The sequence below is a fragment of the Cucurbita pepo genome, chromosome 2 (assembly GCF_057944985.1).
Source record: "Cucurbita pepo subsp. pepo isolate OVF chromosome 2, ASM5794498v1, whole genome shotgun sequence".
Taxonomy (NCBI): Eukaryota; Viridiplantae; Streptophyta; class Magnoliopsida; order Cucurbitales; family Cucurbitaceae; genus Cucurbita; species Cucurbita pepo.
This window is the reverse complement of record NC_141799.1, coordinates 11,880,124-11,903,652: the sequence shown is the minus strand read 5'-3', so window position 1 is coordinate 11,903,652 and position 23,529 is coordinate 11,880,124. Positions and strand designations below refer to the sequence as shown.

At 34.2% G+C, this 23,529-nt stretch overlaps 6 protein-coding genes across 8 annotated transcripts; 4 read left to right on the top strand and 2 right to left on the bottom strand.

The window, feature by feature from the left end:
* Positions 1 to 66: 66 nt before the first annotated feature.
* Positions 67 to 1,551, bottom strand: LOC111788667 (expansin-A1-like). Its single transcript, XM_087121075.1, has 3 exons — positions 1,359 to 1,551; positions 595 to 883; positions 67 to 499 (listed from the first exon to the last, which is right to left on the bottom strand). Exons 1-3 carry the CDS (start codon positions 1,495 to 1,497, stop codon positions 193 to 195), a joined length of 735 nt encoding a protein of 244 aa, XP_086977201.1. The 5' UTR covers positions 1,498 to 1,551; the 3' UTR covers positions 67 to 192.
* Positions 1,552 to 4,250: 2,699 nt separating this feature from the next.
* LOC111789407 (thioredoxin-like 1-2, chloroplastic) lies at positions 4,251 to 5,820 on the top strand. Its single transcript, XM_023670171.2, has 4 exons — positions 4,251 to 4,707; positions 4,806 to 4,988; positions 5,110 to 5,274; positions 5,363 to 5,820. Exons 1-4 carry the CDS (start codon positions 4,480 to 4,482, stop codon positions 5,594 to 5,596), a joined length of 810 nt encoding a protein of 269 aa, XP_023525939.2. The 5' UTR covers positions 4,251 to 4,479; the 3' UTR covers positions 5,597 to 5,820.
* A 1,904-nt stretch (positions 5,821 to 7,724) lies between these two features.
* Positions 7,725 to 10,561, top strand: LOC111789394 (2-hydroxy-palmitic acid dioxygenase MPO1). The gene is made up of 4 exons (XM_023670155.2): positions 7,725 to 8,557; positions 9,811 to 9,873; positions 9,962 to 10,033; positions 10,172 to 10,561. Exons 1-4 carry the CDS (start codon positions 8,210 to 8,212, stop codon positions 10,286 to 10,288), a joined length of 600 nt encoding a protein of 199 aa, XP_023525923.2. The 5' UTR covers positions 7,725 to 8,209; the 3' UTR covers positions 10,289 to 10,561.
* Positions 10,562 to 11,883: 1,322 nt separating this feature from the next.
* Positions 11,884 to 13,441, top strand: LOC111786687 (NAC domain-containing protein 100). The gene is made up of 3 exons (XM_023666920.2): positions 11,884 to 12,252; positions 12,328 to 12,605; positions 12,684 to 13,441. Exons 1-3 carry the CDS (start codon positions 12,063 to 12,065, stop codon positions 13,155 to 13,157), a joined length of 942 nt encoding a protein of 313 aa, XP_023522688.2. The 5' UTR covers positions 11,884 to 12,062; the 3' UTR covers positions 13,158 to 13,441.
* Positions 13,442 to 15,760: 2,319 nt separating this feature from the next.
* LOC111789375 (galactoside 2-alpha-L-fucosyltransferase-like) lies at positions 15,761 to 18,438 on the bottom strand. 3 transcript variants are annotated; one of them, XM_023670128.2, is made up of 3 exons: positions 18,283 to 18,438; positions 17,825 to 18,195; positions 15,761 to 17,318 (listed from the first exon to the last, which is right to left on the bottom strand). In XM_023670128.2, exons 2-3 carry the CDS (start codon positions 18,117 to 18,119, stop codon positions 15,859 to 15,861), a joined length of 1,755 nt encoding a protein of 584 aa, XP_023525896.2. In that variant the 5' UTR covers positions 18,120 to 18,195; positions 18,283 to 18,438; the 3' UTR covers positions 15,761 to 15,858. The 3 variants fall into 3 exon arrangements, with proteins under 3 accessions (XP_023525896.2, XP_023525897.2, XP_023525895.2); XM_023670129.2 differs by lacking the exon at positions 18,283 to 18,438 and having other exon boundaries at positions 17,825 to 17,892; positions 17,981 to 18,122; XM_023670127.2 differs by lacking the exon at positions 18,283 to 18,438 and having other exon boundaries at positions 17,825 to 18,276.
* Positions 18,439 to 19,574: 1,136 nt separating this feature from the next.
* Positions 19,575 to 23,333, top strand: LOC111785715 (ribulose-phosphate 3-epimerase, chloroplastic). Its single transcript, XM_023666100.2, has 10 exons — positions 19,575 to 19,925; positions 20,326 to 20,440; positions 20,545 to 20,685; positions 20,771 to 20,884; positions 21,785 to 21,863; positions 22,393 to 22,502; positions 22,598 to 22,654; positions 22,732 to 22,801; positions 22,896 to 23,008; positions 23,132 to 23,333. Exons 1-9 carry the CDS (start codon positions 19,810 to 19,812, stop codon positions 22,943 to 22,945), a joined length of 852 nt encoding a protein of 283 aa, XP_023521868.1. The 5' UTR covers positions 19,575 to 19,809; the 3' UTR covers positions 22,946 to 23,008; positions 23,132 to 23,333.
* Positions 23,334 to 23,529: the final 196 nt, after the last annotated feature.

Here is a 23,529-nt window from a genome sequence, read left to right as displayed (position 1 = left end):
TAATATCTTCCCTACAAAGTGGGGCATAATGGGTGGCTATCCCTTCTATTTAGATGAACATATCAGTTGAGAACATACAGATACTTCACAAGAAGATGAAAATACATTGATTTTGTTCATATCCAAAGCTTTCCTTCTAAGAAATCTACACAACTAATACGATGAAATGATAGAAATCGACGAATTCCAAGTCTAAGTGAACTGTTTGCCGTAAAAGGTTTGTCCAAAAGACCAGCCAGAAGGGGCAACATTGTAGGACACAACCGAGCGACCATCACCGGTAATGACCCTAAAAGAGAGGGATTGTCCTACAAGATAATCGTTGCTCTGCCAGTTTTGACCCCAATTTCTGATCATGGCCCTCCAACCAGTCCTAGACCCTTTAATGTAAACAGCATGAACATCCCCTGCGCCTCCCACATTGCTTACGAGTACCAAATTGAAGTAAGGATTCCCGTCTATTCTGAACTTAATTCCTCCCCTTCTTGCACATCTAACCCTACACATTCGTTCATCTCAGATTTAGTAACTCAAACAGACACAGGCGTTGCAGTGCTACGGGATAGAAATCCATTAAACAATACGCGTACGTACCTTCGATAAGCAACCGGAACGACTCCGGCGATTGTTTGAGCGATGCTTTGGAAGGCAGGTTGAGAGAGATCGAAATGGCGGAGTGAAGGATCGCACCAACCGCCCGGAGGACAGAAGTTAGTGGCGGTGACTACGACGGAGCCGGGGAGGCACCATTTTGGGTCGTTCACACATTTGACCTCAAAACAAGCCCCACAACTCAGCCCATTGTCGTACAAGGCTGTACTCAACGCCGTCGTTTTGATCCCATAGTTCTCGCTGTATACATTGCCATATCCACAAGCCCCACCTATAATAATTTAATTTTAAAAAATGTTAAAGTAATTAAAAAAAAATACTTTTAAATTTTTTTAATAGTATTCTCTAACTTTAGTAAAAATTACTCAGTGCTTCAAAATTAATTTTAAAATACTAAAATATTCTTAATATTCTTAAATTTGAAAAAAAAAAATTAAAAATATTCTTAATTTAAGAGTATTAATGAAACGTGTAAAAGTATAAGCGTATTTTTAAAGCAAAATACTAATAATTTCATCGAAAGTTAACGATGAAGGTAATCATAATTTTTTTTTTTAAAGACAAAGTACAAAGTTCAAGGTATTTTTTATGAAATTAACCTTTTTAAAAACATCAAAATTCAACTGTTCGAGAATGAGTGGGAGATTCAAATACCCAATCTTTTAGTCGATAACGTATATCTTAATGAGACACGATAGTTAAAGATTATAGAGTAAAGTTATAAGTTAAAAGAGAAGAAAACGTACCCAATGTGCCATAGGCATCGGGACCTCCATAGAAAGTAGCATGAGCGCCATTCATCCAATTGGTTCCACGATATCCATGGACAAAGGAGCATAAAATAAAAAGGGTCACCAACAAAAACTGAGCTACAACAACACCCATTGTAGCTCTGTGTACAAGAAGATGAAGCTTCTAAGTTTGTGTTAGAATGTGTGAAATGCTAATGGGTTCAGCCTTATTTATACTCTGTTTTCAACTCCACGATGTTCCCATTTTCAACCCTCCGACCGTTTTAAAGAATGGAATAAACAAATTAACTTCAATATAATTTTATTAACTAAAATAATATTTAAATTTTCAAAAATCAAATAATTATATTATGTTTAAATTGATAAAATTAATAAAAAAAAAAATGAAAAAACTAATTTTTAATTTCTCCTTGATTAAAGGGTGAGGTCAACAAGAGGTGGTCGAATGTGTGTATATAAGCACTCATCATTCATTCATTGGTCATTGCAAATTTACCTAATTGCCCACACCTTCAATCATGCCACTATTTTCCCTCCCAATACCCTCATTTTCTAAATATGTATTTTTTTTTTCAAAATTAAATATCATTTATCTCCTTATTTTATTGCTTAATTTTTCAACTATTCTAAATTTATAATATTATAATTTACTTTTTTAACCTAACCCAAGAATTATCATAAGGTTATATTTATAATGCTACCTTTGTTTGCTTCATTTGTAGAAGCAAGATATTTAAAGTATTTAATTTGTAGAGGAAAAGATAAGTTTAAGAAGTTTGGGTGAAGCTAGCCATGTTACTCCTCTTTGTTTTTTCAAATTAGTTAGGCAAATTTCCAATATTACCCTAATGGAATTCAAATCAAACGTGATGCATTGATAAAGATATTTAGTATTAAATTATAGTTTATCTAGATATTTGTCTTCCATTACGACTTACCATAGTATCATATTTATCTTTTTATTAGAGACAAATATCTTGGGTACAGAACTTTCTCACCATTTAAATACATTGGTTTTAGTAAATATTCTTATACATAACATAAAACCTATCGATTTTTTTTTTTTTTTAATTTGTCTCAAAACTTTAAAATTTATCTGATGAATTCCTTATTTTTTATTATGTGTCTAAATAGATAGTTAATATATTAATTTTGTATGTAATACACAGAAATTTAAATAAGCTTTCCACCTATTCAATATTTTTTTAATTAAAAAATTAATATATTTAATTGTTACAAAATTAAAATTTAATGTTTAATTAGATATAAATTTAAAGTTAAAAAATCTCAAAGTTGATAAATCTATTAGATTCAAAGAACTTAAAAAGTGGACATAAATTTTAAAATTAAAAATAATGAGTGAAAAAAAAAAAAGAAGTAAAAATAAGATATATAATAATCCAGAGTAGCATTATTCACTAAATATATAAGTAAAAATGAACTTGAAATATTTAAGATAATATAAGTAATTAAAATAATGTATAAATATAACTTTAAAAAAATAAAATGAAAAATAATATATATATTTTATAAAAAAAAAGTGAAGATAAGATAAGACCAACTGCGCCTCTTAAAATAAATTCAAATAATATTATTATAAAGTGAAAAAAAAAAATGAAATTCTTAGTCCTTGCCTATTTTGTTTTTAATAATTAAAAAAAAAAAAAAAAAAAAAAAAAAAAACAAGTTCATGATGTTCTTTTGTCCATCAAACCTTTGTGTCTGCAAGGCCCAACCACGGCCCATATGCCATACAAAAATATATGGATCATAAGGAATATATGGTTGTTTATATATTTATCTAATTTATAATAATTTTTTAAAAAATTGATTTCCAAATGTTATTTGATACATGATGCTAATTAATTAATATATTGAATATGAGACGTAAATTAGATTATAAATAGTGAAGCATATCATAAAAATAAATGAAACGAAAGACAATAGGGTACATATACATATATATATATATATATATATATATATATATATATATATATATATATATATATATATATATATGTATGTATAAATATATATTACATTATGTTTAAATATTTCATTAATTTTTCTAAATCCTACATTTTTTTTTTTTGTGAGCTCACAAAGAAATCGTTATCATTATAATATAAAACACCTAGTTTGGTATATGATTTGGAATAAATATATATTTAAAATTGATAAAAAGAATAATGCAATACGTAACCATTTTATTTGTAATTATTTTTACGTAATCATCATGATTTCATTTTTTTTTTTTTTTCTAAGGATAGAACTTTATACTTTAAAATTAATATTAATATTTAAAAAGTATAATAATAAAACTCACTCCAACTAACCCATGCCACGTGATACTCAGAGTAAAAGAATATATATTATTTTTCTTTACCACGGGGTAAAATAGTAATTACACACTACAGAAACACAGCATCTAGGTTAACGTGTGTTTCGATAACGACGAAAGGGGGGTAACAGAGTAATTTCGCAAGATAAATACGTGGAAACTCAAAACTGCAACAAAAAAAAAAAAAAAAGAAAGAAAAAAGGAAGAAAGAAAAGGAAAGAAAAAGAAAAATCCTTATCCAAAAATTTGGAAGATAAGCGAAAATGGGAAAATTATAGTGAGTAATCGCGTTATTTCCGTTCGATCCTCATAATCCAGACCTAATCCACAATTAATCAGCCTTTAATTTAGAGATTCAAAATACTAATCCACTTAAATCAATCGTTAATTATCCTGGATAAAGTCCAAATTTAAACAAAACCCACTATCCAAATCCCGAATCTTACCCTCTTCTCTCTCAATTCTTTGGATCAAATGGATAAAGTTTAATCCGAATCAGACTGCCCCACTTCTCCCATTTTCTTCCTTTCTTCTTTCTTTATATGTCTCCTTCTTCCTCCTAATTTTCCTTCTCCCTTTCCCTTTCCCTTTCCCTTTCCTCCTCCTCATTTTCGCTGTTTCTTCTCTTGCTTTTGGTTCTTACTTTAAGGATTACAGGTGGGTTTCGTGTTCTTCCTTGTTGCCAACTCGATTCTGCTTCAACCCAGATTGATTTTCAGGCTATTCTTTTAGTGGGGTTCTTCCATTTTTTGCTTTTGATTTCTCTCCGCCATGGCTTGTTCGTTGAAGACTGGTCTCTCTGTTTCCGGGCTCAAGGATAACTTCCGTTCTTCCAAATCGTCTGTGATTTCTGGGGTTTGTACTGTTAATTTAAAAGGGTCGACCCAGAAGGGGTTCCCTGATTTGCGCGTCGATTTCTTGGGGAGACCTGTCGTGGTTTCGGATCAAAATGGCGTTAGAAACTCGAACCCTAAATCCCCAAATGTCCTAACCATCAATGTAAGCCCCAGATTTCGTCTTTGTAATAATTCCTAGTTTCAGATTTAGTGTCTCTTTGGTAATGTTGTGGTGGGTCTGAAATTGATTTGTGGTTTCAGGCACAGGCTTCTATCTGTATTGGGCGAAGTCAGAGATGGTGGGAAAAGAGCTTGAAACCTAACATGGTGGAGATCCACTCTGCACAAGCCCTCGTGGAGGCATTGCTTGATGCTGGTGATAGATTAGCCATTATTGACTTTTATTCCCCTGGCTGTGGAGGTTGCAAAACCCTTCATCCTAAGGTATATCATCTTGTTTGCTGCTTAAGTTCTTGTTCTAGTTTAAGTTTAGGGTTATGCATTAGGAATCAATTTTGAACTTGGGATTCTGGGATTTTGCTGATTGAATCCATTTCTATATCAGATCTGTCAACTAGCTGAGTTACACCCTGATGCAATTTTTCTCAAAGTTAACTTTGAGGAGCTCAAAACCATGTGCCAAGCTCTCCATATACGTGTTCTTCCCTTCTTCAGGTTCTATAGAGGTGGAGAAGGTCGCGTTTGTAGCTTTAGCTGTACAATCTCAACTGTAAGAACAATAGCCCAGATTGAACACAAAGAAAAGAATCTCCATAGCTAGAATCTAATTCTTCCCATATTCCATTTTGACATTGCAGATTAAGAAATTCAAGGATGCATTGGCGAAACACGGAACCGACCGATGTAGCATCCTTCCAGCTAAAGGATTAGACGAATCCGAGCTCGAACGGTTAGCAATGGCGGGTGAATTATCATTAAGTTCACCATTACCATATCACAAGGAAGCAACATTGAAGGATCTATATTCTTATAGTTCTTGGGACACATCAGGCAATAAAAGGGAAGAGAATCACCTGATTCTTAAAGTGTAAAGCTATGATAACACTAAGCAAATTGAAAGATTATTAGTTGATGAATTCTTTTGTTTTTGAGATTGTGTTGTACATAGTGAGGATCTGGGGTTTGCCCCATAAGCAAGGCCCTCTGGTTTTTCTTAGTGTGTGCCTTGCTTCTCTGCATTGCCAATCTGTTGTAAGAACTGGAATTGGCTATCTGTTTCAGTTTTCTAATACACAGATCATGCTTTTGGTTGCTATTCGATTCTTGTCTTCTCCTATGCTTTTGAAACTATATGGAATGGTTATTAGGGAGCTGGTAGATTCTGATGAAATGGGTATGAATTTGGTTCCATCAAATGTGAAGTAAAGAATCAGATTCCCATGGATAATGGGAAATTGTAAAGCATCGTTGAAGGTTCAACGTTTTTACTCACCAATCATAACAGGAAAAGAGCGATAACTGCGCAAATCAAAACACCAATCTGGATTTGGCATATGATGTCTTTAATATTTTGTTTCGACATAGTTGTTTTTACTTACATCTCGCTTCTAAGAGTGAAAATTATCCCCACATATCAACACAAGTCGTTTTCAGACCAAATCGAGTCTTATTTCTCATATGTATCTCCAAAGCCTGTTTTTTTCTATGGGTACATAAGAAGTGTATTGAATCGATTCTTTTTTGTGAATAGATCCGATCCCAACTTCGAATATGCGATCCACCAACATTTATCAAATTTGAAAAAGGAGCAGAAGAAATGGTTCGATCCTCTTATTTTGATTTCTCAGAGAGATCCTAATACCATATAGATACAAATGGTCCAATAGAAACATTCCATTTCTGAGCAAAAGAGAGCCAAATACACTTTAATTTTTTTTAATTTTTTGAGTTGAATTGGTATGAATTATGGGTTCACATTTTTATTTTTAATAAAAATAAAATATTAGTTTTCAGAACATATATTTATTTAATTTTAAATATTTAATTGAGAAATATTTTAATTTTAATTTTATTTTAATAGTCGTAAGAAAAGGTTAAAAACGTAGTTTCTTATATTTACATATTTAAAAATTAAAAGTAAAGTAATTTCACACAACCGGAATCGACGCCGTCCAGGTTGTTCCACATAAAACAATAACAACACACGTGCTCCACTGGTCCCTCCAGCTTTATTATTATAATAAAAAATATAATATATGGAGACTTGTGGGTCCCAACTATACCCCTAAGTCGTGGAACTGACGTGGATTAACGACATTCCAACTCATCATGACCCCACATTTAAGCATACCCGTTTCCTTTATGTCGGTCATCTTCAATATTGTTAATTTATCATATGTAAAGTTAATTACATAAATAATATATTATTAACTATTTATTTACCATTATTAATCGCCATTTTATCAAATTTTTATATTATTAATATTTTGTCTGTTAACTTTAAAAAAAAAAAAAAAAAAACATTACACATATTTTATTATTACAAATATCTACTTCAATTATTATATTAGAATTTTGAAATGCACGTCAAAAACATGAGAAGGCATTTAAGAGGAGACCACTAGGAATTTCGACATGGGTCTACAACTAGTACTTGATTGAGGACAATTCTTCATTTTCTTTTTACACGTTTTTTATTAGGCTACCGTCAATTTCTTTGAGTATCGGTCCTGTGATTGTACTCTCCAAGTGGAGTGCATTATTGCTTTCATCTCCTTCTCTTGGACAACGTCTTCGAATTAGTAGAGTCAGGTTTCTTGTTTACCCATAATGGATAAGTCATCCCCACCAAGCAGGCAGTCACGGATCACAATATACTATTTTATTGGATAAAATGTTCATTGGTTTTTACGTTTTAAAAGATAACAACATGTGATGCATGTAGTAGCTCCTCGAAGTAGTAAATCGGGTTATTACAATTGATATCAAAGAAAAACATCTCAGAGTAGAATTTAGTTCGGAGACAAACAAGACAAAAGTTGATCAACATGTGACCCCAAATAAAAGAGGAATACATGAATCAATGGGCCACGTTGGACAAAAATGATGTTGAAGATTAAAAATGGTTTAAAATAGATGAATTATTTTAATCCAATCATTTAATTAATTTGGAGTAGTCGACCTTCCTCTTAGTGGCCCTAATATTGCAGCCGCTAGTTTTGGATTTTTGGGCTACCTGATTGCTTCTACTAGTTTGATCCCTTCTCAATTTGAGATGGGCAGTGATGATCATGCCCCAATTTTAGATTTCTTGTTGCATCATGGGTCTTGGCGCTGGCCTTCTAATTCTTTGGAGCTGTTGCAACTCTCTAATTTGGTACGCTCGATTGTCCTGCCCTTGTTTGGGCCTCTTTTCTGTGGTCATGGGAGCTTCCTGTTCTTCACAACCATTGGTAGTAAGCATTCAAATTTCCATTATTCCAATTCAAACGCGGCCGTGATATAAAAAGACAAGTCCAAAACCTGCAAATCGGATGCCAAAACCCTGCCATTCCACACATCGATTACACATATTTCGATGTGCCCTCCTGCTCTGGTTTTCGTAATCCCCTAGCTTTATCCCTCTTTTTAGTCCCATTCAATCTCCCACTTCTTTCTCACACCCATTTCTTTCTGTATTTCTCGTTTGAATTGGAAAAGTTCCGATGGGAAGGCGCGGATTGTTCGATCTCGAGAGGCATTTTGCATTCTATGGCGCTTATCATAGCAACCCAACTAATATTTTCATCCATATTCTCTTTGTTTGGCCAATTTTCTTCACTGCGCTCATGCTCTTCTACTACACCCCCTCTTTCTATTCTCTCCCCAAATGCCCTTGTGGGTTCAACACTGGCCTCGTTTTGAATTTTGGGTTTCTCTTTGCTTTCATTTATGGCGCTTTCTATGTACTTTTGGATAAGAGAGCTGGATCTTTGGCGGCTTTAATGTGTCTTCTCTGCTGGGTTGGAGCTAGTGTGTTCGCTTTTAAGCTTGGCTACACTCTTACATGGAAGGTGAACGCCCTTTTTTCTTCTTTTGGTTCCCGTTTGTTTGTTTTAATTCTTTCACAGATCTTTAACTAGCCCTATTTACGTTGTCTGGTTTCTGCTTGAGTTTGAATATTTGAACCATTTATGTAACTCTGTTCTCTAGAGCTTTATTTAATTCTTCCGACTTCATGGTTGTTGTGGAATTTATTGCTCCTATTTATTAGTTGAATTATGTTGGCAAACCGTCTGTTCTTAAAGAACTATGAACACATATGGCCTTATTTCTTGTTCTTTTTTCTGATCAAAGTGTGTAAATAGATATCTCAGCTGTTGTTTAGGCTTATTTTTACTGATCAGTTGCCCCACTGACACTTGTTTCTGATCTTTAAATGTATCTAAAACTGAATAGACATCACCTTTCCATTTGTTTATCAAATTCGTGTAACGTCTGTGCTTATTATCAACACACTTTTCTAGCTATGTTGTTTATAAAAAATAAAAATAAAATGTTGGTTTCTGGCTGCAAGTAAAGTAAGTCATGCCGCATGCCTAAGAAATAGTTGGGTTAGGGTCAAATGACACTTTAATTTGGCAGTAAGTCTTTTCTTGATTGGTTTATATTACAAAGATCTTAGAACACTGATTGATGTTGTTCTTCCTTCGACCCAACGTGTCCTTTAATCGTCCTCGTCCTCGTCCTCGTCCTCTTGATGCTGAACTAAGCTAAACTTAGATAGACATCAATTTTGAAGGGATTTTGAGCCTCTATCTGAAGTACTTTTGTGAGAATCATCTCAAAGTTTTTGTGTTCGATCCCACTTTAGGGAAACGAAACATTCCTTATAAGGGTGTGGAAACCTCTCCATATTAGACGCGTTTTAAAAACTTTGAGGGGAAGCTCGAAATGGAAAATTTAAAGAGGACAATATTTGCTATCGGTAGGCTTGGTCTGTTACATTTTGTGACGATATTTGGGACGAGATAGGTTGCAGCTATTGAGTGTTGGACCAGCTTGGACATTAGATTCCTTTTAGATAACCTATGGCCACCTTTTTCCAAAAGTCTGCACCAGTACATAACATGATTGATATTGTATCCCTTTCTTTTTTGATATCGTCATAACTTGATAGGCACAACCCTTTTCGAGTTTCTTCGAGGACTCGACGTACTGATTTCACATCTGTAAACTTTCGAGTACCACTTGGATCTATGTGACATGTTCAAATTATTGCAGAATTTATAGCTAAAGCTGGTTATTTTGTCATCTAATATATCAGGTAGTGTTGGCTGCACAGTTGTTCTGCTGGACAAGTCAGTTCATTGGCCATGGAGTATTCGAGGTAACTACTTAGTTAAACATCTCAAACCTTAAACCTTTTTTTCAAACTTAATCCCTTATGGATGTTGCTTTTTGGTTTCACTCGGTAGAAACGAGCACCCGCTCTCATCGACAACCTTACTCAAGCTTTTCTAATGGCTCCGTTCTTCGTTTTGTTAGAGGTAAGCTTTGCACAAACCTGTTATGGTACTGTTGTAACACTTACTTGACATAGCTGTACAGCCTATAGAACAGATCCTGTTCGACCTGCATAACAACGAAATATTAAAAAATGTTATTAATTCGTTATCTATTTACAGGTTCTTCAAGCTTTATTCGAATACGAACCGTATAAAGGTTTTCGTGCAAGCGTTAAGGCAAAGATAGAAGCGGAGAGGAAAGCTTGGGAAGACAAGAAAGCAAAAAAAAGCTCTTAGCTTGAATCTGTGTTCTAACCATATGCAGAGAATAATGTATACACATACGTATATGAACGAGTACTCGACACGTTCGTCGTAGCTTCGAATGTGTTTGAAAATTTCAGTGAACAGAGTTTGAATAAAATTAGAATGGCCCTCTTCTTACAATCCAAATCTGGGAATTGGTTTTACATTCTTGTGTTCATATGGAAAGAAACGGTGCCGTATAAGTATGAGAATATTTTATTTTTGTGTATTTTTGCTAATAAAGTTAATTGTTTTACATTATTATTTAACATCTCTTTTATAATCATTTTATTCTTAAAAAGCAGGTGGTTTTATCCTAAAGTATTATTCCCCTTTACTTAGTCAATATTTGAATTTTCTTCTTATGCTAAATGTTAATTTAAGTAATATAATACTATATTATATAATTAACATGAAGTGTAAGTACCAAAATGTCCTTGGGAATATATTCTTCATTGAATTCCATTATAATAACAAATGTAGGCAAATCAAACAATGAAACGAGATTTTTTATTCAACTGAGTTTGACTGATGTTTAATGAAATAAAATAATGGGCAAAACGCCAAAATAATATTAAAAAATATTAAAATTTTTTAAAACTATTTATAATATGACAAATTAATCTATGTAAAAAGACTAAAAACTCCTCGACTAGAGTTATGGACGATTTTACTTTTATTAGCTCAGTAATAGTATTGTATCAGTGAAAAACTATAGGCATTGTTATATTAGTTTAATCTAATAAAAATATCGTAATGTCGATGCTTAGCTCATTGGTTACCATTGTGAGTGAAGTCTATCGTTCATAAGCTTCAATTATAATTACAATTATTGATGATTAGGGGATGTTATATTAGTTTATCAGCGATAGACTCTATGTTTGTCCTTAATGTATTTTGTTGTCGTACGTTATTATTGTTGCAGCTTCTTTTACAAAAATGGGAATCTTTGTGTCATATTTAAAAAAAAAAAAGATTTATCAATCGCGGACTCGGGGAATTTTAAATTAGGGTTTTGATTATAAGGGTGCAGGTACATTACTTTTGTCTCTTTTCCTTCAAAATTTTAGTTGAAATGTTCGAATATTAATATTCCCCACAACAATGTCGATATTATGGACCTGACTCGATTTTTTTACATGTGTGCATCATACGACCCAATTAGAGTTTCCAAATTACAGTTTCAATGTTAAACACGTACATACACTTTTATAGGCTATATTTCTGGGCCGAAATAATGAGATTTTAACATTCCATGCAACCATGTAAAAAATATTGACAGCAACTCAGTTTTTTTTTCACGCCGTATGCTTCAAATGACCAAACTAGAGTTTCTAGGGTTTCGATTTTAAGCCTGTACGCACATTATTTTCATACTAACGATATTATCGATCCTGAAACCATGTCGAAGAACGGGAACTCATATGGAAACTTTTCTTTCTAGCGTAACTATGGTCGAAAGTAGGTTAAAAGATCAAATTATAATATAATAGTTGGGCATGGCATGGCGTGCCACGTTGAGTGAAATAGGAAAGTCAGTTAAGCAGAGCATATTATTTTATGGAGCTTCACTTCACTTCATGTTTCTCATTCTCCTCCCCTTTCGCTCCATCAACTCAAACTTCTCCACTTTTCTTCTTTCTCCTTTCTTTCACTTTCATTTCTCTCTCTCTCTCTCTCTCTCCTCTTTCTCTCTCCTCTCTGTAATCTCTCTGTTTTTGCTTTCTTCTGCAAGGATCTCTCTGAGTTTCTGTAAAACAAAAACATGGAAGAAAACAGGACATGTCCTGTTAATGAAGAATCCCAGATTGTTTTGCCGCCTGGATTTCGGTTCCACCCAACTGATGAAGAGCTTATTTCTCATTATCTCTGCAACAAAGTGGTGGATTCCAATTTCTCTTGCAAACCCATTGGAGAGGTTGATCTCAACAAGTCAGAGCCCTGGGATTTGCCCTGTAAGATCGAAGCTTTTTCATACCCTTTTTATATCTCGCTTTAAAATCACTGATTATGTTTGTTTTTTGTTGAAGGGAAAGCGAAAATGGGGGAAAAGGAATGGTATTTTTTCTGTTTAAGGGATAGAAAATATCCCACTGGTTTGAGAACGAACAGAGCCACTGAATCAGGGTATTGGAAAGCCACTGGCAAAGATAAAGAGATTTACAGAGGAAAAACCCTTGTGGGTATGAAGAAAACTCTTGTTTTTTATTGTGGAAGAGCACCAAAAGGTGAAAAATCCAATTGGGTTATGCATGAATTCAGATTAGAAGGCAAACCCTCTTCCATTAATCTCTCAAACTCCGCAAAGGTACGAACTTTTTGCTCTGTTTACCCCTCAGAATCGTTTGAAATTACAGAGCACTCTGTTTTTCTTTTTGTTCTGCAGAACGAATGGGTTATTTCAAGGGTGTTTCAGAAGAGCTGTGGAGGGAAAAAAGTTCATATTTCTGGGTTAGTTAAATACGGTTCTTGTTCTTCAGCTCTGTCGCCATTGAAGGATTCTTCGTGTTCTTCATCTTCATTCAAGATCAAACCAGTTTCTGAATCGCCTTACGTGCCCTGCTTCTCCAACTCCATGGATTCTTCTCAAAGAACCTTACCCAAAATCACTGATATTCCTTTCAGTTTCTCTTCCATTTTCCCAAGAAACACAAATCCCAATTCATCATACAATCCACAGTTCCCAAACCTGGGTAGAACATTCAAACCAGAGGGAGAAAAAGGGTTAATTTCTGATATGAACAATGAAATCTGCTCTGTTGTTTCGAATCTGGAAATGGGTCGATTTCCATTTGAAAATCTAGAGAATCCATCGGCTTCAACTGTGGCATTGAATCCCAACATGGTGTGGAATTACTGAAGAAAATTCCAAATCGATGGCATCATCATTATTATTATGTGTAAATGGAGTTGGGTTTGGTGGTTTGAAAGTGATCTTGGAGCAGTACTTTAATGGCTTCCGCAGCCATTGATGATGTTATTATAAAGATAATGGATGGTCTCTATCTCCATCTTCTTCTTTCTTTCTTTTTTACAAGCAAACATAAGTATGTGGATATTCGCTTTCATATTCAGATCTTTATATGATAATTAAGTAATTAGTGCATTAGGAATGATTATGATTAAGTTTAAGTTTTGATTAAATTTTGTTCTAATCTTTTTGATGTTTATGTTATATATGAGACATGTTAATTTGGAGTTAATGGTTGTTTTTAAGAGCTTAATTAATGTGAATTTAGGATGTAAAAACTATTTCAATTTTTATTTTATTTTATTTTATTGTCATGCAATTTTGACACTTTATATGTTATTATTTCTTTTTTTATTTTAATAGGGTAAAATTATTTTTGAAGTTATTTTAATAGAGTAAAATTATTTTTGAAGTTTAATTTTTTTTTAATGAATATTAATGAATTTTTTAAAAATTTAAAGATATTTTTTAAATATATTTTTTTAAGTGAAAAAGGTTTTTTTTTTTTTTAATTCAAGAATATTTTTAAAATAAAATATAAATTATATATATATATATATATATATATATATATATATATTTATTTATTTATTATTATTTTTTTTTATTTGTAAGTTTTAAGGATTTTTTTTGTATTATTGAAAATTTTAAAAGTTTAAAAGATATTATTTTTTAAGACCAAATGTAAAGTTAAGAGTATTTTTATTAATTTATTCGATAAATATTTGTGTAATTTGGCTCACATATATGATTGTGATCAAATTGGATGGAGGACGGTCAAATATGTTTGTTTTTATTTTAAATGAGGAACGTATATGGAAGAAACATGGAAGATTACCCAACGTATTCCCGTTTCTAGTTATTAAAAAAATAGAAATAAGAAGTTGAAAAATAAGAAACAAGAAACAAAAACATTATCAAACAGGTCTTAATTTAACGACGCTTGTTTACTGTGAGATTTAACATCGGTTGGAGAGGAAAACAAAACATTTTTTAGAATGGTCTGAAAGCTCTCCCTAAACGACTCGTTTCAAAACTATGAGACTGATGACAATATATAATGGATCAAATTGGACAATATATGCTAGCAGTGAGCTTTGGTTGTGGTTGTTACAAATGTTATTAGAGCCAAGACATCGAATGATGTGCCAACGAGGATGTTGGTCCCCAAGGAAGGTGGATTGTGAAATCCCATGTTAGGTGGAGAGAGAAACGAACCCATCATTATAAGATGGTAGAAACCTCTCTCTCTAGAAGAAGCATTTTAAAACTGTGAGGCTGAGGACGATATGCTAGCGACGAACTTGAGTGGTTACCATTAAAACTTTTAATGTTGGATTCGATCACGTCTTTGACAACACTACACATAGTGATTGATGTGGACGTATCGTGACTTGCCACATGGCATTGCTATGCACAGCTGGGTATGAAGTGCATTATATCACCCACCAAAACTTTTAGAAGAAAATATTCCACCCCACCCCTTGAATTCTTGAGCAGCAAAATTTACTGAATTATTTAGGAAATTTTACTTTTAATCCATTTAATTTAATTCCTTTTTGTTTGGGTGGGAGATGAAGGTTATCCATATTTCCATGTAAAGAAAATCCCAATACTTTTCTACAAAGTTTATGTGTATCAAGTATTATAACATAAATAAACTTTGCATTTTGGATTATACTATATAGTTTCAACCAATTAAAATGCAAAAACATTTTCCATTAAAGTGTATGGTTTATTGAAGACTATGAAGTAGTATTTGACCCTTTTTTTTAAAAAAAATCTTATCGTGTAAAATCTACGTATGTTAGGTTAAATGCACAACTTAAAATTTAGTATAATTTGACTGTATTTTTATAATATAGAGAAGAAACTAGAAAGAGATACAAGTTTATCTTCGAGATTAGGTTATAAGAAGAAAAATCAAGCTTCGCATCTTTAAGAATAATGGAATCAAGTATTGTCACCGTCGTAACGGATGTCTACTACCACTTTCCACAATATTATCCACTACTTTTTACATCGATACAGTATTTCTTCTTTACTTTTTACGTGTTAATTCATTTATAACACTTTTAGATTGTTTCTTATTGTATAAACTATATTATCTTCTTCTCTTTTTTTTTTTTGGGTCACGATAGACAAGTCGTTTTATCTCTTTTGACATGTCTTTGGTGAATTGACACTTTCATTCGCATCTCTTGTTGTGGGTTGGTAGACGGCCGTGGGAAACTTCTCGATATTCTCCTTAGAGTGAGAAAGAGGTTAAAACTCTAAATTATTTTCAAATTCACTACCAAATGTAAATAATAATAAGCATGGAAACTTTAGAAATATGGGCCTAAGCCCACTGATAGCAGATATTGTCCGCTTTAGCCCATTACGTATCCCGTTAGCTTCATGGTTTTAAAACGCGTCTACTAGAGAGAAGTTTCCACACTCTCATAAGTTATGCTTCGTTCCCCTTTCTAACCGACGTGAGATCTTATATATCAGGAATCTAAAATATACCAGACGGATGATATTTTTCAGTAGTTTACAAACTGCAAAATTTGTTCATTCCAACAGTTATCACAACAAAAAAACAGCATCAATCATATTGATCAACCAGCTTAATCCCCCAGGGCATGTCCTCACAATGCTTTACATGAGGAACAAGTTTACCAGTGTCAACTCCTTTCTTAGCCTTGCAGTCATAGAAAGGAGGTGCATGGAAACAGGGTTCCATGGACATGGCTTGACCACAAGGTGGGTCGGGGGCAGTACGGTTTTCGGGTTTGTATAATATCCATGGTTTCAGACCGCCAAGACCTTGAGCCACATATCCGAAGGTCGACCATGAGCTGGTGACTAATACATCAGTTGTACTTAACAAATACATCTCTGCTAATGCCTTCTGGTTATGTATACTCTTCTCAGTTTGCTGGTGTTCCTCATGACTTGGTTGGTAGAAACTAATTCTCTCTCCCGTCACCGTTGGATTCTCCCAGTAAATGTCTCTCAACTTCTCCATGTAACCAGCGCTCAGGGACGTTATCAGCACGGCCTTCGACTTTGGATTACTAACTGGACCGATGATATTCGTCTGCCTATCAGTTCGTGGCAACAGATTCTCCTTCAGGGTACAGGTCAGAACCTGATCCAGGATGTGTTGAAAAGGTCCAGTCCCTGTATCAAACACTCTAATCTGAATACCTATTCTTTCACTAGCTCTAGCCAAGTAAGCTTGATAATATCTCGTAATCAGTCCCCAAACCGAATTCGTGGGGTGAAACAGATATCGACCCAAGAAGTGGAAAACGGTATCTTTATTCGGGAAAAGATCATTGAGTTCTTTCTCGAATGACGACATCAAAAAGAGAGATGGGACAAAATAGTTGTCTGTTTTCATAACAAGCCATGGTGATTGCTGCAGAAGAGCTTGGTCTTGATCACAGAAAAAAAGCTTATCATCATCATCATAATCATGCACCAAATGAAGATAAACAACAGAAGGCAAGATCACTCCACTTGAATCTGTTCTCATGCTGTTCTTCATTATTTTCCCATAGCAATCAGGAGAGGTCTGGTTGAAGTTACTGAACTCCTCTTTAAACGGAAAATCTTGGGGAAGAAACCAGGAAACCTCAGGAAATGGTTCACAGAAGAGATCAGTCATGTCCGTTCCAGGGTCGACTAGTAGGACACGATTCGTGAGGAGAGAATAAAGGAACGCTGAAGCAAGAGTTAGTATTCTATTCCCTAATCCACTGAAGGAAATCCATATCAGATATCTACAGTCTGAGGAGCTGCTACTACCATTAGACCTAAGCCACTCCAAAGTTCTGTTATAAGATTCAGTATAAACTCCGCAACGCTTATGAAGATCTTCATAACGCCGCAATTTGGTGATCAGGTAAGAAGAGGGTTCGAACGCCAGCTTGTGTTGATAAGACACTGACTTGTACCTACTGAGACAAGAACCTACACCATGTTTGGCAGAAAGAAGGCCACTTAGCAGTTTATCCTCTGGCTGTATAGCCGTATGAAGATCTCTATCCTTAGAATCCACTGAAAGAAGAAGGCCAACAGATTATACTTGGAATGACACAAATTTCACTGTAAATGGCTACAGGGGAAGACTAATTATGAAGAATTTCCCAAGTATCAGACACTAAATTATTAGATTACATATATAGCAGCACATAAGAACAGATTATCTCACAATAAAGAAGGGAAAGTCTTGAAGATACTCTTATCTTTGTCTCTATTGGGTCAGTTCATCATGAAGAAAGAGTAGCCAGAACTCAGAATAATTCACAATGTAGTGGAAATGATAGAAGAGGCAAATAAAAATACTGCACTTGTCTGAATGGTTTATCCAAGTTCATTGCCACAAAATTCCAAATCATTTTGATAGCTTAAACATTCAGTACTGAATCAGTCAATTTCTCAAACAGTTTGAATACAAGGTGGCTCTTCAAGAACTCGACACACAATGAATTGAAAGCGATTTGAACTGAAATTCACATGGCAATGAGCAAGAAGCAATTTACAGAAAGTTCAAAATCGAGTACCTAGGTCAGAGTTCCACTGAGGAATCCACATATCTGAGCCATCATTTACAGCATCAGACGGCGGGTCTCTAAGAACAACAGAGAGTGAAAAGATCACAGAAATGAACATCAACAAAACCACAACCGTACCCATTACTCGAATCGAACTGAACCCACATTTGGTTTCTTGGTTGCTGTTGAAATCGGTGTGCGGATCCTTGTCCGATAGGGCGTTGTGATGATCCGCAGTCTGCCTCATCAATCGCCTAATTTTTGCATAATTTTCATCTGGGTATGGATTGAATGTAGGGTTCATGGGTTTAAACTTCGTATTCCAGCAAAAGGGGTAGTGGAAACTGGAAACAGATGGCTTCAAGAGGACCTGTGTCGGTCTATGGAGGTCGCCGAATCAGGGCTACAACTCTTTGTCTTAATTCAATAAACCGAAGAAATAAAGTGCGTCCTGATCGAAATCTTACTCTATTCCCGCTTTGTCGGTGTTCAAAAGCTTTATGATCTATCAGTATCAGCTACTCGCGACTAAAATCAATGTGCGTCTTTTTCCTTGAAAATTTGGATCAATTTGGCCATTCACGCTTCATAAACCTTCCAGATAAATCGTTAGTTTAATTTAGAAAAAAAAAAAAAAAAAAACTGAAGTAAATATATAATATCGATAGAGAGAAGATATAGAGAGAAGATATAGTTCTTCTTTGTAACGGTAGCAACAATTTGTTGTTGCAATGTTCTTGAAATTTTGTGGGAAGAACATAATATACCAACCTTCTAACTTGTGTAATTAATTTCAAGTTTTGTTCGTCTCTTTTTGCCATTTTTGGATTGAGTTGGATTGGAGGTTTTTTTTTTTCTAACTCAAAATTTTCGAGTTGGGTTATCCGATTATTTTTTTTAATTATTAAAAAAATTACTTATTCACAGTATATATTATATTAATAACTAAAATTTTATAAAATTTAAATATAAAGTCTTTACCGTGTCTCATCTGTTAATGTCAAATATTCTTAACTTTTATAATAATCTTAAAATTAGTGTTGAGTGGTAACTTTTGACATATATATATTGAATTTTCAATTTTTCAAAAATGTAATTCAACCGAAACTATAATATATATATAATTCAACCCAACCTTTATAGTTTGGAATGGTATCCAACTCGATCGAGTTCTCAAATCATTTGAAAATTTATGTAATTCAATATATAATTAGATGATAGGAAAAAAATGCTCGCTTAAATACTATTTTTTAAAAAACTATTTTGATTTACCTACTTTCGACTTTAGTTTAAAATTTATTTTGGTTAAGTTCCTATCTTAATTCGATAAATCTAATAATGATTTTATAAAATTTTAATATATTCTATATATATTTAAAATATTGATCTAATAGAGTCAAACCCAATAATTGTATGAGCCTCTAGGCTTAGTATAAATATACCTGTCTATCCTACCTACCTAAGAAATACATTGTAGCAGTAGTTTTCTATAAAGTGTCCTGTACAAATCAGTAAGCAGTAGTATTGCAGGTTTTCTATAAAGTGTCCCGTACAAAGCAGTAAGCAGTAGTTTTAAGCAGTAGAATTGTAGCAAAGTGTCTTGTAATCTATTATTGCTGTTAATAAAGAGTGTGAGTGTTTAGGACGTAGAGTTATGTTAATCATTTTAATAAAATTTTAACCTAAAAGAATAAAAGTAAATCAGCAAATAGCATTTAAAAATGAAAATGGGTTAGAAAGAAGTCAAAATCTAAATTTGATTGTCAAAGGAAGACATTTGAATTTCTCTCGTTCATGTCAGCAAGATCGAAGGCCAACCATTGCCGATAAGCAATCCCTGAATTCTGGTGGTACGCCCTCCATCCTCAACCACTCATATTTCTTTCCCAATTTTCTTGTTTGGATTTGGCGGTCTTACTCTTACATGAGCGTGTTAAGTGAAGAACAACGAATCATCATTCTTCGCCTCCTTACCTAACCTTTCAAACCCAGAAATGGCTGTTGCTTCCCTATGCCAATCCACTATGAATTCCCAGGTCAGTGGGTTGATCGGAGGTCTCACTTTTCAGAAACTAGCCCTCTCTCAACCGACCTCCCTTACCTTTTCGAGGTAATTTGATTAATGGGTGCCCTTCGTTTTCTTCGTTTGATCGCTCTAAGATCCATTGGAGGCCTTGGAATTCAATCTCTCAATCTTTGACTGCGAATGAACTAACGATTGTGTTCTTACATTGCCCTGATTTTGGGAATACCTAATTTAATTTAGTTTAGTTTTCTGATTCTTGGCATGTGGTGATAATTCAGTTCTGTCTCATTGAAATTCTTGAGCTTCTTGCAATTGTTCTTGTTTATTTGATTTGTGTGTTTTGCAAGAGCTTGCTTTCGTCTATGTTCCAAGTTCCTTCGATCTGTGGTGAAATAGAGTAGAATTAATGACACCCATTGCGGTATATGACGAAATATTTGGTATACAATGTTCTCCTGTTTACTGTCTGTTGCTAACTTTCTAGGAGAAGCTACAAAAATGTGGTGAAAGCTTCAGCTCGGGTTGATAAATACTCAAAATCTGAAATCATTGTCTCTCCCTCAATCCTCTCTGCTAACTTTGCCAAATTGGGAGAGCAGGTTCTGTTCTGTGCTCTGATATTTCCATCATTTTTCTTTGTTATCAAATTGCTTTGGAGCTTTATACCAATGATTTTATAGATTGAAATTCTCGTCTTGTTTAGGTCAAAGCTGTGGAACTGGCAGGTTGTGATTGGATTCATGTTGATGTAATGGATGGTCGTTTTGTTCCAAATATCACGATTGGACCTCTTGTTGTCGATGCTCTACGCCCCGTGACAGATCTTCCTTTAGATGTGCATTTGGTATGCTTCTTTCTCATTTTTATTCTCTTTTGTTGTAGCACTGATTCTTGAGTACTTCTGTTAACATAAACTCGATGCATTGTAGATGATTGTGGAGCCAGAGCAGCGTGTGCCAGACTTTATAAAAGCTGGTGCTGATATCGTTAGTGTTCATTGCGAGCAATCTTCTACAATCCATCTGCATCGCACCCTTAATCAAGTAAGTTTTCCTCCTCTGCGATGTAGTACGGAATTAGGTGCACGTGTGCGGTCCTAGCAAGATATAGATCTAAATGAAGAAAAAACTGCAAAATCTAAGACGTTTTTTAGAATACAATGGAAGTGGATATGTTCCTACATTGCTCAAGTAAGGTTCCCTTTGTGACGCAATTTGGGCTTAGGTACACGTTTCTTTTCTTTGTTAAATCCTAATAAGATATAGATCGAAATGAAGATAAAACTATAAAATTCAACATGCTCTTAAGAATAAAACAAAGGCGTGGGTTCTTACTGTTCTTATTGTTCTGAAACTTTATGGATTAAAAATGTGAGATCTCACATCGGTTGAAGAGGAGAACGAAGCATTGCTTATAAGGGTGTGGAAACCTCTCCCTAATAGACGTGTTTTAAAAACCTTGAGGGGAAGCCCGAAAGGGAAAGCCCAAAGAGGACAATATCTGCTAGCGGTGGGCTTAGATTGTTACCAATGGTATTAGAGCCAGACACCGAGCAGTGTGCCAACGAGGACACTGGGCCCCCAAGGGGGTGGATTGTGAGATCCCACCTCGGTTGGAGAGAGGAACAAAGTATTGCTTATAAGGGTGTGGAAACCTCTCCCTAACAAACGCGTTTTAAAAACCTTGAGAGAAAGCCCGAAGAAGACAATATCCACTACCGGTGAGCTAAGGCTTAGGCTGTTAAAGAAAAAGATAATCATATTGTTGAAAACTGCTTTTACAGGAGTTTATGGCTGTTTTCTTGGTTCCGTTGTGCTTCATTCTTGAAGCATTACTTGCTTGACTTGCAAATGAAAATGACTTTAGTTTTAGACGGAATTCATGCATTTTATGGAAAGATCATATATCTTTATTCATAGGCCATTCCTTTAAATGTGATTCAGATAAAAAGTCTTGGAGCTAAAGCTGGAGTGGTTCTAAATCCTGCTACTTCACTCAGCACAATAGAATATGTTCTTGATGGTGAGTGTTGTTGTAACGTGGAGTCTGCAGCTCATTTATAGCTTATTAAATTGTTATATAAAACTATATATCAGATAGTTATATATGGTAAAACTATATATATAGTAAACTGGATCATATATATATATATATATATATATATATATATATATATATATATATATATATATATATATATTTATGCGTTGCAGTGTTTCAAAAATATACTTTCTATTCTATCGTACATACTTGAAGTCATCAATATCGTTTAGCCAATATTTCTATTTGCTCCCTCTAGCGTTCTTTGTATATCAGCCTTTAGTCAATGTTCCTTTTTACTCTCTCCGGTTCTTTGTATTCACTTAGATTGAGTAATGTGCAAAATGACCAAGAAAAGTGATGGATTGATCGGATTAGAGAATAAGACCTGATATTTTGGAGCCATGCGGAGGTTAAGAGTGAATATTTCTAGGATGCCAGTTCGTAGAATAACGCGTTAATTATGTGAACAAAACGAAAGGGATTGACAATGCCCTTTGCCTGTTTTCAGTGGTTGATTTGGTCTTAATTATGTCGGTAAATCCTGGTTTTGGTGGGCAAAGCTTTATTGAGAGCCAAGTAAAGAAAATCTCAGAATTAAGAAGATTATGTGCTGAAAAGGTACAATTTTCCTTTCCTTTCTGTAGCTTATTCCATGAGTTTTAGAAGATTACAAGGAATCAAAAGCCATTGGCATTTCATTTACTTCGTCGCAGGGAGTTAACCCATGGATCGAAGTGGACGGTGGCGTCGGTCCAGCCAATGCATATAAGGTGCATACAATAACATTCCCACCATAACAACTCATACTACATTAGTTTCTAAACCAAGTTTTTGGATGGTCTTGTAGGTCATAGAGGCTGGAGCTAATGCTTTAGTTGCAGGTTCTGCTGTTTTTGGAGCTAAAGATTATGCAGAGGGTATGTATGATCCAAACAGTTCCCTTACTCCCTCTTCTCACAAATCCTTAGAACATTTTAACTAAATTCTGCCCTCGAATCGATTCTCGAACAGCCATAAAAGGAATCAAAACGAGCAAAAGGCCCGAGGCAGTTCCAGTGTGAAAGTGACTTGTACAAGATCTGAGCTGTTTCAATTAATAGTATTGCTGTGTTCTTCATTGCCACGTAAGTTGTCCCTCGTCGTCGTTTCGATTGATGGAAAACAAATATGATTCTGTATGATCCACGACATCTGCTGCTGTCACGATGCTACCTGATCTTACCACTTGTTTCTTCTTGTAAATGCAGAGATAAATCTCCAACTGCATAGATAGCAGAACGTTGTGTTCTTCAAGCTCGTCTCAGCCATGGTTGCCAGCTTCACAGTTTATTCCCGTATGAAAAGAAGCATGTAGATTTGTTATGTACTATAGCATCTCAGTATAAATTCAATAATATAAACAAATGACTTGAGTTGGATTCAAGTGAATAAAAATGGTATGAATCGTTATTATTGGTTCCTAAAATTAAATTGGATTAAATCGAACAAATTTAAATTTATGTTAATTTAAAAACCTATAATATAATTATATATACATATATTTGTGTTTATTTTTATCTAATTTTGTAATTATTTATTCTTTAACCACGTTTAAAAATAATTTTTAATTATTTTCAAGGTATTTTTAATATTAAAATTGAATTAA

Bases quoted from the DNA above. Each gene is read 5' to 3' on its own strand.
- LOC111788667 (XM_087121075.1), bottom strand. From the start codon at position 1,497: ATGGGTGTTGTTGTAGCTCAGTTTTTGTTGGTGACCCTTTTTATTTTA. The intron at 884-1,358 runs GTACGTTTTCTT...AAATTATTATAG, and splicing joins CGATGCCTATGGCACATTGG to GTGGGGCTTGTGGATATGGC. The intron at 500-594 runs GTACGTACGCGT...ACGAATGTGTAG, and splicing joins GTTCCGGTTGCTTATCGAAG to GGTTAGATGTGCAAGAAGGG.
- LOC111789407 (XM_023670171.2), top strand. From the start codon at position 4,480: ATGGCTTGTTCGTTGAAGACTGGTCTCTCTGTTTCCGGGCTCAAGGAT. The intron at 4,708-4,805 runs GTAAGCCCCAGA...TTGTGGTTTCAG, and splicing joins CAAATGTCCTAACCATCAAT to GCACAGGCTTCTATCTGTAT. The intron at 5,275-5,362 runs GTAAGAACAATA...TTGACATTGCAG, and splicing joins TTAGCTGTACAATCTCAACT to ATTAAGAAATTCAAGGATGC.
- LOC111789394 (XM_023670155.2), top strand. From the start codon at position 8,210: ATGGGAAGGCGCGGATTGTTCGATCTCGAGAGGCATTTTGCATTCTAT. The intron at 8,558-9,810 runs GTGAACGCCCTT...CTAATATATCAG, and splicing joins GCTACACTCTTACATGGAAG to GTAGTGTTGGCTGCACAGTT. The intron at 10,034-10,171 runs GTAAGCTTTGCA...ATCTATTTACAG, and splicing joins CGTTCTTCGTTTTGTTAGAG to GTTCTTCAAGCTTTATTCGA.
- LOC111786687 (XM_023666920.2), top strand. From the start codon at position 12,063: ATGGAAGAAAACAGGACATGTCCTGTTAATGAAGAATCCCAGATTGTT. The intron at 12,253-12,327 runs GTAAGATCGAAG...TTTTTGTTGAAG, and splicing joins AGAGCCCTGGGATTTGCCCT to GGAAAGCGAAAATGGGGGAA. The intron at 12,606-12,683 runs GTACGAACTTTT...TTTGTTCTGCAG, and splicing joins ATCTCTCAAACTCCGCAAAG to AACGAATGGGTTATTTCAAG.
- LOC111789375 (XM_023670128.2), bottom strand. From the start codon at position 18,119: ATGAACCCTACATTCAATCCATACCCAGATGAAAATTATGCAAAAATT. The intron at 17,319-17,824 runs GTACTCGATTTT...TTCTTCTTTCAG, and splicing joins TCAGTGGAACTCTGACCTAG to TGGATTCTAAGGATAGAGAT.
- LOC111785715 (XM_023666100.2), top strand. From the start codon at position 19,810: ATGGCTGTTGCTTCCCTATGCCAATCCACTATGAATTCCCAGGTCAGT. The intron at 20,686-20,770 runs GTATGCTTCTTT...GATGCATTGTAG, and splicing joins TTCCTTTAGATGTGCATTTG to ATGATTGTGGAGCCAGAGCA. The intron at 22,655-22,731 runs GTGCATACAATA...ATGGTCTTGTAG, and splicing joins GTCCAGCCAATGCATATAAG to GTCATAGAGGCTGGAGCTAA.